The sequence below is a fragment of the Micrasema longulum genome, unplaced genomic scaffold (assembly GCF_059751315.1).
Source record: "Micrasema longulum isolate JH-2025_06_02 unplaced genomic scaffold, ASM5975131v1 h1tg002092l, whole genome shotgun sequence".
Lineage (NCBI taxonomy): Eukaryota > Metazoa > Arthropoda > Insecta > Trichoptera > Brachycentridae > Micrasema > Micrasema longulum.
Genome location: NW_028279259.1, coordinates 74646 through 92990, shown reverse-complemented (window position 1 = coordinate 92990; position 18345 = coordinate 74646). Strand labels below are relative to the sequence as shown.

Here is an 18345-nt window from a genome sequence, read left to right as displayed (position 1 = left end):
TAAAACCTGGTAAGCATTGAGCCAACTAAAATATAAATTATTTAATAAATATAGATTTTGAAAAAAAAGTATTTATCGCCTTTTAGAATTGTTTATTTTACAACTTTATAATAAAGAACAAACATATTTGAGAACATATAGATTGAAGGCTGAGATCAGAGTGTTGTCTCGCCATTCCAGGGTAGTGGGAGGGGCCAATGCTGCAGAGGGCTCGTGGCCATGGCAAGCAGCACTATACAAGGAAGGAGATTTCCAATGCGGAGCCAACCTCATTTCTGACAGGTGGCTTATATCAGCGGGACACTGCTTCTACCGGTGAGATACATTAATCTTTTGAAATATATTTTCAGAAAAAAAAAACCAAATCATTTCAATCTATCTTAAGGTCTCTAGTTTGATTACATAATTAATTTAAATGAAAAAATATTGATCGAAAATGTTTTTTTACCGAAATATTTCATAGAAGGCAGTAAAAAAATATTATGATATGGGAAAAAAGATTTATGAAGAAAAAAAAAATTGAAATTCAAACTGAAGGTTACATGACATGTATTCAACAACTTATAAATAAATATGTACATTGTCATTATTAAAGCACACATAATAATATGTTTACGTGTGCCCGACTTCAAGACTCAAAACAAATAATAATAAAATAACTATCCCGGAGTTATAATGCCATATATGACTGATTTTATGTAAGAAATAATAAATGACACTAGTGTGTGCACGAAATTGTCAATAATGCCTGTCCAAACATTTCTACAGCCCCTAATTAGTAAGAAACTGTAAAAAAAAAACAAGGAAGGGGTAAAAAATATCACGGCCCTGTTTCATTAGAATGAAAATTTACCTAATATAATAAATATTTGTTATAAAAAACTATTTTGTTTCTATAGTTCCCAAGAAGATTTTTGGGTGGCAAGATTGGGAACATTCCGTCGTAGAACCTCGTATGCCTCGCCGTATGAACAATTGCAGCCAATCTCTTCAGTCATCTTACACCCAGGATACATTAACAGTGGATTTGTTAATGACATCGCACTCCTGAAGACAGCTAACAAGGTGGTGTTTAGTGACTATGTCAGGCCGATATGCCTCCCTCCTCACGGTTATGAAGTAGAGAATAACCGGATGTGTACTGTTGTGGGCTGGGGACAGTTGTTTGAAGTTGGAAATATTTTCCGTGAGTATATAACTGTTATCAAAAATAAATTGCTTAAAATTAATAATTATTTTTACTTTTTAATGTGAAAATTAGATAAAAATAAACCGACAAAACATATTTGTATTTTTCAAGCTATGAACAAATTTGTTAAATGTTTAATTTACATTCATCCAGCGGCATTTATTGTTGGTGGCCCTACCGATCTGCCGACAATAAATGCTACTAGGACAATGTGTTAGTTACACCAATGACAGTAAAATATGGATTCTTTGAAGCGTAGGTAGTCACAAATTATGATTAAAAAGTGGATTAGACCCATGACATATGTACATTGTAACAATATCTAGTACATTGTTGGCTAACTTGTATGGAATATTTCAGCTGATACATTGCAAGAAGTGGAGTTACCTGTAATATCCACAGCTGAGTGTCGTAAGCGCACCTTGTTCCAACCTCTATACCGTCTAACGGAAGATATGCTTTGTGCTGGGTATGACCGAGGGGGAAGGGACGCCTGCCTGGGAGACTCCGGGGGCCCCCTCATGTGCCAGGTAATATATAATAATCTATTTTTATAAATATAAACAATTCTGATCCATTGCTACTCCCTTTCCACACCTAATGGTACACAGGACACTGCAATGGTACACCAATCACAGCGTATTTTTATCATTTTTGTTACATGAAGGTAAGATGATCAGTCTTAGGCTTCAGTTATATAGGATATAAACAATTGAATTGAATTAAAAGAAGCTTTATATACGCACATGAATTCCTTAACTTTTAGAGAGCTACCCGATTTCTTGGTAAAAAGTTGTATGGTTTCAATTTTAAATAATTATTTTTAAAATTTAACAGGAGCAAAATAACCAGTGGTACCTTCTCGGAGTAACGAGCAATGGTTACGGATGCGCTCGAGCAAACCGTCCCGGAGTGTATACTAAGGTAGCCAACTACGTCAACTGGATTCAAACAACAATGCAGCTGTACGACGACAGGTCTTTTGACCATACCAATGACATTCCTCCGTGGAGCAATAGGTCGGGATCTGCAGATCTCGAGGTCTCGGAGACTAGAAGTTTCCACCGCCACGTGGACAAGTGTCGCGGCCACCGTTGCCCCCTGGGCGAGTGCCTCCCCCCCACAAGGGTCTGTAATGGCTTCATGGAGTGCTCGGATGGAAGTGATGAAAAAGACTGTTTAGTTAATAATACCAATAAAACTATTTAGATATTGAATTTTCAATTTAATAGACAGTGTTACGACAATACACAACGGCAACCTTATAATACGTAATTACAGTGTGCATATTAGGCGGTTGAATATCGCTCCTAATAGTTTTAATTTTAATTACTTACCTGCCAAGTGTTTCAAATGCTAAATATTTATAGGTACAATTGATTATTGAATTCTCCGTGGACTGCAATAGTTCTGTTTGATTGCCTTGACTGGTCAGGTAACTCTGGAAGAAGAGTGTGCTATGGAAGCCATGGAAAATAATTTAATAGCTTTAAATTTATCATGTACTACTTTCACAAGGCCTCTACATTGTAAATACATTATGAATTTATAATTAAGTTGTTGATGTACATTGTATTTTTGACACAACTATTTGTGATATTTTGATTCTTTTTTTAAAATAAAAATAAAATATATGTACAACATATTTTTAAAAATATTTCTGAACTTTCAAAGCAGAATTTAATGTGGTACATTTATAATATGTAATACATAATTAATTAAGACAGAAATAGAAAATGAACAATTAAAGAACAAACCTTTTTTTTTTACTAAAAAACTTTTATTATTTATGTTTCATTTTTAAATCTCACTAAATTAGATGGTTTTTAAAATGTGAATGGCATAATTATTACATAGAATAAAACTTTTGTAAATATTCCGTTTAATTATAAGTATTTATTTATTAAATAAGAAAAAAATATATTAAATGACCACCTTTTCCGTTCAATAAAAGTCTGTTGTAACTTCTGTATGTTGCATAAAATAATATGTTTGTATTATTTAATTATTTTTGAATGGACAATGCAGGTCATTTTAATAAGAACTGATGTTACATTTATTTATTTCTACCTCTTATTTTCTTCTTGTGTCAAAAAAGTTAATGAATGTACTTTTGTAATTTGGCAAAATAAAAAATAAAAAATTTACAAACCAGTTTTTTTTGTATAACTCACCAGTATTTTTGCATTATTGTAAATTCACACCATTTCCTGCAGGGGTAGGCAATGAGGATAGAACACCACAGAACAATAAATGGTAAAAACCTAAAATAGTATAAATCCTTCTCAGATTTTTGATTTTTGATGACATGTGTCCGCATAATGATAAAATAAAACGATGATATTTTATAGTCTTTATTACATACTTTGTGATAAAAGCAAACATATTTTAAGTCCTTTGTGGCGATAGCAGTACTGTAGTTAGTAAGCAAAATATAAATCAAATTATAAATAAATACCTATTTATTACTCAGCATTGATACAATTGAAATAAGAATTAAGTTCTATGTCTTCTTAGATAGTTTAGGTGGATGAAGATTAAAATTTCAATATAAAATAACTAAATTACCAATGTTCATAGTGCAAACATACAAAAATTGATATTTTGTTTTAAAATAGAGATAAGTAAAATATTATAATCATAATAAAGGCTTCATATTACTGTAGAATGCCCGAGTTAATGCGCTAATATGGTTTTTTTTTTTAGAAAAAAATCACCTTTTCTGATATTTGCTAATCCAACAAGAGTATCACACTTTCATGTAGGAATTGATCTAAAATAAAATACAATGCGCAATAAGTATGTTGTTCCTTCAGTTATTTTAAGATAAATAGAAAAACTCAGAACACTCGATGCCTTCCCAAATTCCAGTTGGGCATTTACTCTAGCGTACAAATAGAATATTACACTTAATACAACTGAGTTCATTAGAGTTCTGTAAGGAACAATGACGCAAACGACTTACAATAGACAGCTCCAAATGTCAAGCGTCATATCACACTTATTTGAATATACTATTATGACAGGTATATAAAAATAATGCCCTCCAAAATATGTTTTGCTTCTTAAGAAGCACATGATAAAAATTGGGGCAAGTAATGCACGAAATATATGTTGGTACATAAATATAAAAAAATACACACTGAATCATCCAAAACCTAATACTATTTTATTTTTTTATATATTGATTGTAAAACGGTGTTAATATTCCAAAAAACACAAAATGAATACATTATTTGATCTTGAAGGTACAAAATTACACGACTAAAACTGATGCAATAAAAAATGTGTACTGTAAAAATGTTGGCATGAAAATGAAATAATTATTTAACATTGCAGTAAATATTACTAATTAAGCTTGCATATGAATAAGATACATTTAGAATCAATAAATCACACAGTTTTACGATATGAAAATCAAAAGTAGTATCAAAACAGAGTACAAAATGTTCGAAAAACCAAAACATTTTTTTATTTTATTATTACTTAATTTTTAGTAGACGACACTAATTTTGTATTGAATATATTTGCCACATAATGAATAGAGTATAGAATAATAACAAAGTGTAAACTTAACCGTTGTTCTCAACAGAGACGGTTACGAGACTAGTAGAGGGCTTGTTAATGGTGGTTTTGAATTGTTCCGGAATAGGAAGTTCAGTCTGAAAACAAAAAACAAAATCATTAATGTATAGTTCGGTAACTAAGAATTGAATAGCGAGTAATACAGCCAATTTCATGTCATTGCAATTTATGCTTTAGAATTTAAATATTTAAAAAAAGACAGATATAAGTATAAAATTACCGACATAAGATGTTTAATATCTCTCTGTTGTGTGTCTTAACAAAGACAATAAGCGAGAAAAATATTTTTAATATTCAATATAAAACATATGATTCATCAAAAAAGATACGTTTATAAGTTGTTTAAATTATCAAAAGGAATTGTTATACTTATTCATTCTCTATAGAAAAATTCAATGATTGCTATCTCGCGTGGTTTAAGATCGATCATCTTGTCTTTATGCATTAAATAATCAAGATAGGTTGAACTAATGCAAATATATCAAAGTATACCACTGCAGTGTCCGATACACTCTTAGGTACAAAATCCAACCTACCCTATGTAGATAAAAGAAAACTTACATAATCTCCATTGCCTTTTGGCATCATGACATTCATCTCTGATGACTTGGAGCTGACTATTTCCACGTCCAAGGAATCCACACTCAGGTACATCTGGCAGCCGTCGGTCTTATCGACGGAGACAGTGGGGACTTTACCCAGCACCTATGAATAAAGGCAACATTACACAAACATTCAGATCAACTTAAAATTTCAAACTCAACTTTTGGATGGACCAAAATTATTAAGAGACTTTGATTATTGGGTGAGTTCTTTGAATAGAGGATATAAATAGTACATCCGGGGGTGTCTCTTTTACAATAAATGGTACAGTATATGTAGTATAATTACAGTAGAAATTTATTACAATAATTGTAAAGGAAACAAAATGAAAGGAGGAGGTAAGAGGTAAGGAAGATAAGAAAAAGCAATGGAGACGACTTACCTGCATTTGTACAGACTGGCAGTTGACAAATTCTACACTGGCAACCAGAGAATCAAACACAACAGCGCACTTAGTACAAGAGTCCAGCACGATGCTATTAATCTTTCCCTTTACAGTGAGAGCACTGTCGCGACACTTGAACATGTACACCACATTATTCATCTCCGCATCTTCCACTACCAGGCCGGCGTTGCCCTTCTGGTATTCCTGTAATTACAAAAATATGCCCCATGAAGTTATAAAACAAATAAATTATAGTCCATTAATTTAAGTGGTGCAGATCGAAAAAGTATGCATTACATATGAAATCTGGGTATTAACAGGTTAACTGCCGATCATGCATTTGTGCATTATGATATGTGTGATAACAGTAGGTATGTTATTCCGATATGTGCCAATGTCAGATTTTATATTCATCTTGACGAGAGCCGGTGTCAATTAATAATAAATATTTATATAACTATTTTATATACGCATACTTTAAAAGTATTTTTTTTTTTCCTTACTGAGTTTTACAAAATGCAAAAAGTATTTTAAGATTGAAAACATTGATGACATCATTTGCATCGACTGATTTACCACTTCAGGGTACATATTGTAACGGAAAGTTAAAATTTCTATGATTTTATCTATGAAGTAAGATTAAGTTTTCTGTATGAAAAATAGAATATGTTTACAATTTTTTTTTTAACATGTTCAATTGAAGGTTACTTAAGAAGATACTTAAAATTTTCCTACAAATATACACATTTTCATACATAAATATCGATTTTACTTTATACCGTCTCAGTATGTACCGATGAATAGAGCATTTATAATGGCGGCCCAGGAATATAACCCAAATGCCTTATGCTATATTTATCCCATAAAGCTTAATCACTGCACTGCAAAGTGGGTAAAATATGAAGTAAAGAATCTGCACAACTGGTTTACAATAAATTCAACTAAAACGTTACATTTATCAGTGACATCTGTATGGTAACTGATATTTTATGGCCACAGAGAATAAGATTCTTATGGTTTAGTTGAATAAATACACTTTTTTAAAGGCTAAAACGATTATTGCCATAATTCTGTTAAAAGATGGCAAAACACGATATCACTTTTTATATATTTTCAGGAAGAACAATTTTAGAGTTTGATGGGGCCTGCAAAAATGGGAATTTTAGTTTACAAGCCTAATTCTAATGTCAGTATATGCATTAAACATTTGTTTATCTGGGACTTTTTTTACCGTGGCATATTTATAGAAATTTCTGAAGAATCCTTAAATAATGATATATCGTGGACCTAACTTGTTAAACTCGTAAATCTCAAACTTATTTTTGTTCAGTGGAGAGTAAAAACAGTTTTGACTCCAGTAGCGAGAATGAAAGCGAAGTTTTTTTTAAATAATGGAACACTGTACGAATATACAAGTTTTACACACATATGGATATTATCACATCTCACGACATCTTCGAGATTTGCACCGGTAAAAAATTCCAGAGAGAATAAAATATAAGCTTTGATGGAGAGTACTCAAATCTTTTCATGAAATGGCACCAAGATACCTAATAGACCTCTGTATTGGGGAAAATGCATGTCAAAGAAAATCTACTCTTAGGTCAGCATTTGATTTAGGCAGGCGCTGCCCATTTAGTATTTGTTGGGTTTGGAGATCGTGCTTTTGTCGTTGCTGGCCCTCTGCCTGAAACCGATTGCCTTCACACTTGCGAATCAACAGCCCCAGTCAGTTCAGATTTCGACTAAAATCTCACTTCTTTCATTTAGCTTATTAGCTTAGTTAAAATGTAAATTTACATATAATATTGTAAAACGCCGCCCTTGAGGTGGTTTTTTACAAAAAATAACGCGATATAAATCAGCCAAAATATCATTTTTGACCATTTGTGGACTTGCGAGTTTTACAAATGGTGACAATGTAATGTTTAGCTAACTTTCAACTGAATGAATATTTTACAGCAAACTCACAATAAGCCATTTTTTCCCATCCCTGGAGAAGACGGGCGGCTTGTCAACCTGCCCGGCCCCCGGAGTAGGGAGGGCCTTGGAGAAGGCCTTGGGGCCTGCAGCGGGGGCGCGGAAGGGGGCGGGCCCTTCACGCAAGGTGGTGTTCTTGTGGGTCTGCATATCGGATGTCACCTTTTTCAGACCTTTAAACACAATATGTTCGAATTTCAGAAGTATTACTTATTGTAATGTTATTTTGCTACATATTACAAATCCAATCAGTTTTTTGTAAGTAGGTAAAATATAATAATAAATATAAAAAAATTGTATACATAGATATTAAGTTAATCCATTATTAAAACACCAGAACCTCTTTTAAAACGGTTTAGAAGTAATACTGTACAAAAATGAAATAAAACTTTTTTTAAATATGTATGTAACAATGCATAATATAATTATGTAATTAATATCAATAAATTATAGGTATGAAATGATTGATAAATTATTAAATCATTTTTCGAATCCTATACCTAGCTCTTTTATTTACTAGACACAAAGAGGGAAGGGTGATAGTGAATAATCTTTGTTACGATTTTTTAAAACATCCTGTTGCAAAGGCTGCATGGCTATAACAAATAAGAATAATAATAAGGTATATTTTTTTCGTAAAATTAAGGTACAATAAATATGAAACATTTGTTTTTTAAATCCTGAAATTATTTTTATAAGGCAACCTCTATCCAGCATTAATATTTTTTTAGTATACTTTTTTATAAGGTGGTGTGGAACATATTCCCAGTGTAAAAAGATGTTCCGGAGTTTCTCCAAAATTTAAGAATTTTTCTAGAAAAAATATTTAGAGATAGGAAGAACATTTTCTAACCAAAAAAATACAATGAAAATACTGTATGTTTTAAGAACAAAGTTTTGCACATTAAGGTTAAAACATATTTTAGTTGTAACAATAAATCAACCTCTGTATATATTTTAAATGAAATTGAATTGGTGCAAATATGTGATATTGTACTATAAATTAATATTTATTAATTGTTAAAACTAATGGTGTTAACATGAGTTATGTCCATTTTTTTTTAAATGAAGAGAACAAAAGGACACAAAAAAAAATTAGCCGATAATTTATTCTCCTTATTTGTTTGCTCCTTTATTCCCTCGATTGAACGCAAACAGAAGGTCTCGTAAATGATCACTTTCATCTCCTTGTAATAAAATAAAATAATAAAACACGGGACTTCGCTTATTGCCGTTTTGAAGTAAACATGCAGAAATTATGGTAATAAGCTATTTTATAATAAAATCCTTAAGTCCACTTTCGTAGTAAAAATGAGTTTTTAAGTTGAAATAAAAATCCTTGTCCACTTTGTTTTAATGCGAAAATAATCAATAGTCTCAGGTATGCTATTTTAATACGTACTATTATCATCAAAAAAATATTATTTTACATTGAAAGTTCTTTATAGGTTAAAATTATCTCATTTGGTTCAAAAGTTATGGTGTTTTATGGAAATTGCACAATCGCACAATCTCGTTTCCTGAATATTTCGTTCGATGTGACTCCCGCGATTTATACTTTAAGGTACAGATATACGTAACGTAAAAGAAAACACAGCATTTTGAAGAATGGAAAATTTTCTTTTGAATTCCCTTTACCATTTTGTTTTACTTTTGCTGCTCATTTTTCTATTTGCTAAAAATGGACACAATTTATATTAAAACCTAAAATATCGTAGGTTATATCTAAATAATATGCAAGCAAGCTTTTACTAGATAAACAATAGTAAGAATGATGGAGTTTCATGCCGTAATGACTCACTCTTAGTAATATCTTCTCCTTTATTGATTTGAGCAAAGAGCGCGTTTCTCTCATCACCCGTTTGGTCGCTGCTTCCGAAGTCCACGACGGGCGGTGGGCACGGCGGCGGGGGGGGTCCGCAGGGCGGGGGAGGAGGGCAAGATCCGCGGCCTAGCGACAACCGAGTTTACAAATACCATTAGCCGCAAGCTACTACAAACTATTGCATTTTCTAGTTCAATAAAAAATTGCAGCAGTCTAAATATTATTTGTAAGGTAGTGTGTTAATTTATAACATTATCGTGAGGTAATTACTACAGCTAGATATATAGATGTATAAAAATTGGTGCGTTGATATTCTCAAATAGAATATAATAGTTTTGAGTTAACCACCAAAACACGTATTGGTAGCTTCCTCCATGAATGCTACAAATACACAAGTCATGATGCATTCACATATGGCAACCTCAGTGGTGTGGCGGTTAAGATGCTTGGCTCATGCACAATAGGTTCCGGGTTCGATTTCCGGTGAAACTCAAAAATTCAATGTGTTTATTCTCAAGCACGACTTCTCTATTTGTAGCATTTATGAAGGAGGATACAAACATATGTTTTTAACGGTTTACTCATAAATGCTAATTTCCAAGTTACATAATTGTAGTAATTACCCCACTGTATGATGCCAGGAAAAAACAGGTTGACGTAGGACAAAAATATGGAGTAGAAGAAAATGATAGTTTCCTGAGTAAAGGTGCATTGAACTATTCGTATATCAAATCATTTTCTTTTAGACAAAGTAATTACAATCATAAAGATGGTCATTTATTGAAAATACACATTTTGCTGTAAAAATAAACTAATCATTTAAAAAATATGTATTTTACAAAAGAAGTTTACGTACTGATTTATTCTAAAATTAAATAAGGAATGGAAATTGATGTTACATAGATATCAGTATAAAGATATATCATAAAAACATAGTCATTTGAAAAATATATATTATAAAATAAAAACTTTGTTATTTGGGTTACACGAGTTGAACTTGTATAAAACTAATAACAAAGTTTTCAGTAAATAATCATTTATCATGAAGCGTTAGGAAATGAGTGCTGTTTTAATAAATATATTTTTAAAAATATTTTAGCACATAACCCAGACAAGAAAAAGCAAATCACCAAATAAACAAGTTGGGAAAAATTATCTATGGATATAAAAGTAATAATGACGGGTATAAAGCCAGTATTAACCTGCCCAAACGAGGCCAGTAGTGTGATGTTGCTTGACAAATGCATGGAGCTCGGTGAGTGTCAGGACCCAGGACTTGCACCAATCAACGTGCTTCTTGTCTTTCTCCTTCCAGTCCTTCAGCACGCGGTTGGTGTAGAACTGACCGGCGTCATTCATCTCCTTCACATAAGGACCAGGAGTCGGACTCTAAGAAAACAGTGACATTAAATAGTGATTTGTTAAGCTACGGGCACTTGTCACAATAGATCACATAGGTCGCAGTGATGTCATGATAAGCTTAAATAGCACCGACTCCCATTTTTCAGAATAAGATAATAGAAGCAATGATTGTACTAAACATGTCAAAAACATGGCTTTACAAAGTGATTTTCAAAAGCAAATAACTGAGGCTGTTATGTGTGGATCGACATGTGGATAAAACAAATATAATGTACGTTAATACGAGTTACATTAGAGAAAAAATTTAACATGTAAAAAATAAAGTAAAGTGTCTAAAAAATTTTATTATTATAGTTCAGAAGAGTACTCTTCCCATCTTCGACGAGTGTTATAATATAATAAAAACAGATAATTTTTCATTTCCAAAAGTTTTATGTAAAAAACAAAAATCTATACCAATTATACTAACTTTCTTACTCATGTGAGCATTTTTTAGTTATGTAATTCAATAGGTTTTTATTCTGGGTTTATATATTATGCATTTCTTTTAGGAAAGATTTCTTAGAAAAATAGAAAACATAATAAAAGAAATATGAATTATCATTGCAATGCATAATTTGACTTTGTACTGGAAATTCAAAATGTAGAAGGTAATTACGTGAGCGAAAGATAAATGGTCGACATACCACGGCCACCCACCCCAGAGCGGGAATGCTCTCGGAGATAGCGGAGAGATGGTTGAAGAGCGGTGACACGCGGTTCTTCTCTCGGAAGTCTTGGATGGCCTGGATTTGCTGACTGGTGGGAGTCAAGAGGGCCTGCACTTGCCCGGTGGCCGGTTGCGCAGACTGCATAGCCGTTGTCAAGAACTGGAGTTGGGCTCTGTGATGCAATTAAAACTATTTTAGTGTGATTTTCCAGTGAGAAATATATTGTAATTATATTATGTTACATAATAAAATTAAGAAAAAAATATTGCGTGCTTAAGACCCCACAACTAAAGTGAAAACTTAGAAGCTTGTGGCAATTGTAATTTTTCATTCGTAATATGTATTATAATATAGAATGTATGATATAAGTTAAATATTATGGATGTTATTCTTGGATGAATCTGTAACAAGTCATTAATTAACATTACATGTATGATATATATATAAAACCATTTATTGTAAACTTCTAAATAGGAGTATGTATCAATTATCTGTTGAATTTTGCAGTGTTTTTTTTATAAATTAACGCTCCTTCTTCATCAACATTATTATAATCTAAGAAAGAAACATTGTTTTTGTGACAACTAAAATATGAGAAGCATAATATGTTTAGTATTATATAGTACATTACAGCAATAAGACGGGTAAAGTACTAAGTATGCATTAATGAAAAACAAAGTAAAAAGCAAACATTGACATCTTTTGTTCACGTTTTGTAAGTTTTTAATGATGACAAACACAGAATAATTCCTTGATATTAGAATATCGTCGCTTCCACGGCAAAACCACTTATCAGAAAATTTTGTGAAATTGACTTTTGAATGCAATTATACTAAAATGCATAATTCTACACCAGTAGGCAAAGACTCGTATACGGGGGACCAATAGGAAAGCTTCAGTTTGAATTATTAAAAACATGTATCAGCTTCAATTGTTTCATTTTTTAATATTTTGTGATGTTTTTTCCTTCTCCTGAAAAATGGCAAATAATCTGATAAGTGGTTTTGCCGTGGAAGCGACAATATGTGTTATTATAGGAATGAATAGTTTACGATTTGTCTCAAATTTATTCACTCCCATACAAAAAAAAGAGTATGAGTTGAAAAAAAAATTATGCTTCGCTCGGCTTCTTTGAGTTTCACAGAATGAACATTTCACTTTGAGGCGTGACGGATCAGACTCAGACAAAGAAATGTTCACTTTGAAAACAAGTGTGTTGAATTTATTCCTTGTTTTTATTTAACTAAAAAAAAAACATTACTGAAGTGGTTCAAAATAATTAAAAAATATATACACATTTTTTTACTTGTCATTAACTTATTGTTTTGAGAATAAATTAAAATAAAAGTTTGAATTATTGTAAATTTTAGTAATTATATATGTTTGTATTAAATCTTACATCTTAGAATTATTGAATTCAGAACCTGAATAAATATTTAAGACTGAAGTAAAATCCAATTATTTTTATTCCAGAACACCTCTCTCACTTAATTAATATTAAATTTAACTAACAAATATATTCATTAAAGTGTTCTGTTTAAAAAAGGTTGTGAAAGTTTATTTGAAAATCCAAAATATGGTTATGGATCAAATTCCTAGATATTTAATTTGCTTTGATACACAAGTGCTTTGGATTTAAAGCAGGTTACAGGAACGAATTATGCTTGCATTCCAAGATTTTATTGTACGTGTTTGGCACATGTGATAAATACCAAATTTTCAAATGCCATAACTACTCGTACTTACTGAAATGCTTTCTGCACAAGGGTGGCGTGGGTGGCGACATCTCCTCCAATCTGGTTTGATAAGGAGATGTACTGTGCCAGGGGACCCTGGAATAATAATAAACTAAGTAAGTGCCTATTATGAGATGATATATAATTTCCCCAATATTGTGTTGGCTGCAGTTCAAAAATCTACTCATGCTTGCTACATTTGTCACAGGTAATAAAAGAATTCTTGTCATTTTGCCATCTAAAAGGTTAGTAAAAATATTAGTACACAAAAAATCATTATAACATAGATAATATCGCCTTCATTTGAATGCAATAAAAGCTTTTTGTTTCTGTATTTGAGACTATGTTTGAATATTTTTTACTGTACAAAAAAGCATCATCTCTGTCATTTAAACAATTTTTTTAAAAAGTATTTGCCTATGAAAGAGGTCTCGAGTTTGATTCCCAATATGGTTGACATGACCACTACTACTATTATCACCACTACGCCAATTCCTCAAAGGAATAGGCAGAGAGGATGGACCGCTACCAGACTTGAGACCACGACCAGACTTGAGACCATAACTCGACATAACAAATTTAATGACAGGAGATACGCTGCAATTGGTGTGCCAATACAGTACCATTAGCACCACTTAATGTAGGTAAAGAAAAGTTTTATATTAAAGAAAAAAGGAATATTTGTGGTCTTATCTTCGTCTTCTTCGATTTTTAATGACCTTTTCACCTCTCAACTCAGGTGTTCTGGCCAAATTGTGGTCTTATGATTTACCTACAATTGACAATTTTGGGGCCGTTTTCAGTGTATCGAGACCTCTTTCGTAGGCGAATGTGCTAATCACTTGACCCGAGGTAGACAAAAATATGTATAAAAATTTGTAATGGTTCAACAAACCTGCACAATATCTTGATAACCCTGCACGCTCATAGCGCAGTCGGGGGCTTCCGAGTCTGAGGGGTCGGTGAGGGGCGAGTCGGGCGGCGGCGGCGGGGGCTCGGGCGGCGGCGGCGAGGGCGGCGCGGGGGGCAGTACTCCCGCAACTCTCTCCAGGCGGCTGACCACTCTCTCTAGCCGCTCAAACAACCGCTCTAGCTCAGCCGGAGACACCTGGGGGGAACGCTGCCCTTCCGCACCTGGAATAAACACATTTTTATTTATGTTTGAAGCGTTAACTAACTTTGTGGAACATCATTAATCAAAAGATTAAAATAAAATAACTTCGTCTTTTTTGCACTACGTTATTTTTTAATTTATAAACCAACTTGTAAATAAAAACTTTGACATTATAAATAAATCTAAGCAATAGTTATTATAAGTTAGTTAATATATTTTGAATATATTTCCCACACATAAACCCCCCTCTCTCCTTTAACATTCTTAGCCCACTCACTCATCACCGTGTACATTGTATAAACAGGGTGTTCTTTCAACCCTGTCACATTTATTTTAATGTGCCAATATGTCTTCTTGCTCATACTGATCATCGTGGTTTCGGATGTGACAGAGTTTAAAGAACACACTGTATTACGTAAGTTTCCAATTAACCCTGAAGAAGGTAATGTGTTCCCGAAACTAGTAGGTTTATAAATTCAAAAATAAAGTAGTGCATAAAAGACAAAGTAATTTTATTTTAATATACATTATTGATTACATATTTTCTGTAAAAAAATAAAAGAATCAAGATTGATATTTGTATTATATTAATTTAACCAAATATTTGAGTTTTGTAATAATTTTCTAAAAGTCACAAATATCTGGAACGAATTCGACACTCGAACCTCTGAATTGTGACTTCACGACACTACCACAAGGCCACAACTCAGTCCATTCAAATATTGGTGTTTTAATTATTTAAAATATTACAACAGAGATGGAGAACATTTTATAGAAGGAAATATGGAAGTCGAGGCATTTACAGGGCTTATGACCTGTTATTGCCTGGTTTAAGTGGCCACTTTACACACCATGTAACATTCGCCATTTCTTTGAAAATCCATATTTTTTTAAATTCATCATTCTGCCTATGTTAAAATATCAATTTTTCTCAATTCTTCTCCCTTCCACCAAATATTTTTTAGATGTTCTTTCATCGATTACATTATTCGTATTTTATACTTTGTATATGAATTTGAAATATAATATCATTTTTCCCTTTCCACACTTTATGGTGCATAGGGCACTGCATTGGCATACCAATCGCAGTGAATCTAGATCTTTTTTGTTACATCAGGGTAAGATGATCGGTTTTCCGCTTCAGGTGCCAGTCCAGGAACTATTAAATACTCTAGTGTAAAAACACAGTTTTAAATCAATAGTTCATGTCAACCATGTCGGGAATCTAACCCGAGACCTATTGCGTGGTAGGCAAACGCGCTGACCATTACACCACGAGGCGGATGCGCGAAAAGCAACGGAATATGCAATGGTAAATTATACACATCCGTCTTAAAAGCACACAGCGATTGTAATGACACACAGAAAATAATAAGGAAATATTACTTTTTTTACAATTTAAAATTAATAAGGGACTATGAAAAACTGTAGAATATTTTACTATTTATTCGTAGCAAATTTTTATTTATTTATTTATAATTTTAAATTCCCGCGAAAACGGTCATTTCGTTGGCTTCGCCCCTGATACGTCACGATTCGGGTAAATTTTTGATTGTTTGTGACCGTTTAAATTTAAATATAACCTTGTCACGAATCTTCACGTCACAATTATCAAGGCAAAACAAGTCGCGTTTTTGCAGTGACACATTTTTAAATAATTTAATTTTTAAAGAAATGTATGAAAACATTTCTCCACAATATTCATATGGATTTTGAAAATACAATTATTTTTCTAAATCCATTTAATATGTTTTTATCGGGATACGTAAATATGTGATATTTCTCTATTCTTAATTAAAATCTCTATTAAAATTCGTATTCCTCAACGTACAACTCGGCTGCAACAATTATTTCATGTTGGTATTTCAAGCACGAGTAATAATAAGAATGCATCTTTGCCCAGAATTTTAAATAATTTTAACACGTTTTTTGCTGAAATAGATATATATTTCCTCACTTTAAACAAATTTAAAGAAAATGCTAGAACCCTAATTAAAAATAATAATTAAAATTTAATCTATCTGTACCTACCTAATATTTCGTTTTTTTGTGCACTTTATTTTGTAATTATTTTCTCTTTTTTGAAAGAAGAAAGAATGTAGCTCCGTATTACTACGTATAGATCCGACGGCGAAAGGATTTTTAAGTCCGAGTAAACAAAAACTTTATTTTTATTTTTTATTATTTCATTATTATTGTAATATATTATTTATTTTATACGTGTGGAATGATACGGAGTGGCTATTTCAATGTACGCTTTTTTTCTTCTTTTTTTGACTTTGTATTTAGTAATGTATAGAAAACTATAATTGGCCTTTAATCTAATATAATTAATAATATTTTAATTAATAAATAAAATAAAATAAAATAAAAAAATAAATAAATGCAAACGATAAAAAACTCGTATTTGCGAAGGGAATAAAAATCCCATTATAATAATTTATATTCTGGTCCACAATTTAAACATAACCCCGGCCCATGGGATGCTTGTATCAACATCAGAAAATCTTAAGTGTATTTTTACTGTAACATAACGTAATGATCATATTGAAATATTCCCATTCGCCGAGAGGGAATAAAGTTTTTTTACTAAAACAAATCTGTATAGTCATTCATACAAGACATTCGTTAAAAAATAAAAACTTTTAAAGTGTGAAAATTAATAGAATAATAAAATAAATACACGCGGAAATAGAATATCTGTCACCTAGGCCGCGATTACAAACGCTCTCTTATGGTATAAATTATATTTTAAATTCTTCTCTCAAAAGAATTTAGTAAAATGTTTGACCACAAAGTAAATGCTTATAATATTTAATATGCATACCTAAATATATTATGAAAAATATTACGCCTATACACATTAGAGTATCAGTTCTAAATATATGAAATGTTGGTGTGAAAAAACCACCATTTAAATAAATATTTCAACCTTTCCGAAAATCAAACCCGGGACCTCAAGAATGGTAGCATTTGTGCTCGATTTCGCAAAAGCAAAAACACTTGTCCGGGGTTCTGTTTATATTTCACACACAAAGCTGTATTCTCTGTTCTACCCGGACATGGAACAAATTCACAAACTCGATCATTTATGAAAATAAAAAAATCTTTCTTAGATTTTGCAAAATAATACTATTATCAATAAATCACGATCGACTGTTTCTGTTGTCGTTAGAAATTCGATTACTTTCCAAGCGTCATCAACCGCAGAGCGTTGATTACTTCAGAGAAAATGTTCTGTTGATGTTCGGAGGTGACATTCTGTAATTTGTGACCCTTGGCGCAATTTATACTAACCGTTAGCAGTTGCCTGAAAATACTGGGAAAATCGTTAGACGTCGATTTCCGGCGAATATTGTGTCATTATATTAATACCTCGTCTCCGTCATAATAAATGTCCGAAAGGGTCATCTACAATACAGCAGTAGCTCAACTACAAATAACTATCGACGCGCTTAAAAAATGCTAAGCATTTGAGCGATCACGATGAAAAATAATGAACATATTTAAATTTATTTCAAGAGGAAGGGAAAACATTTTACAGAAAACCAACCAATGACAGGTCATAAGCCCTGTAAATGCCTAGACTTCCATATTCCCTTCTTAAAAATGTTTTCCTTCTCTGTTGAAATAAATTTAAATATGAATAACTCCCTAGGGAGGAAATCCAGCCAGTCTGCAAGCATTTGGACATACTCAAACATTGTTGAATAATGAACATGCTTAAGTTATCGCAGTCATAAGTCAACGCGTGTGTAATCTCTAAGTCAACGCTCGTGTCGGTTTGTTTTTTGTTTTCCTCGTAAATAAATACAGATCATTGGCAAACATCGGCGTTTACTTTAAGAAATAATAC

The 18345-nt window shown here is 32.1% G+C and overlaps 2 protein-coding genes across 5 annotated transcripts in view; one reads left to right on the top strand and one right to left on the bottom strand.

The window, feature by feature from the left end:
* Positions 1-116: 116 nt before the first annotated feature.
* Positions 117-2532, top strand: LOC148273063 (testisin-like; the record flags this gene model as incomplete). The annotated part of the gene is made up of 4 exons (XM_088239198.1): positions 117-315; positions 900-1186; positions 1550-1719; positions 2027-2532. Coding segments are annotated over 4 exons (1028 nt in total), but the record flags the coding sequence as incomplete, so codon positions are not given.
* Positions 2533-3527: 995 nt separating this feature from the next.
* capt (adenylyl cyclase-associated protein 1) overlaps positions 3528-18345 on the bottom strand; it is a 75992-nt gene continuing 61174 nt past the window's right edge. For 3 of the 4 annotated variants that reach the window (XM_088239199.1, XM_088239202.1, XM_088239201.1), the window contains exons 2-10: positions 14271-14509; positions 13386-13471; positions 11616-11811; positions 10770-10956; positions 9544-9693; positions 7734-7915; positions 5760-5966; positions 5336-5479; positions 3528-4851 (exon numbers count right to left, since the gene is read on the bottom strand). In XM_088239199.1, coding sequence (XP_088095325.1) covers positions 4762-4851; positions 5336-5479; positions 5760-5966; positions 7734-7915; positions 9544-9693; positions 10770-10956; positions 11616-11811; positions 13386-13471; positions 14271-14509 — 1481 coding nt within the window. In that variant the 3' untranslated portion in view covers positions 3528-4761. The remainder of the gene's footprint in view (positions 4852-5335; positions 5480-5759; positions 5967-7733; positions 7916-9543; positions 9694-10769; positions 10957-11615; positions 11812-13385; positions 13472-14270; positions 14510-18345) is intronic. The other variant, XM_088239200.1, reaches the window with a different exon arrangement.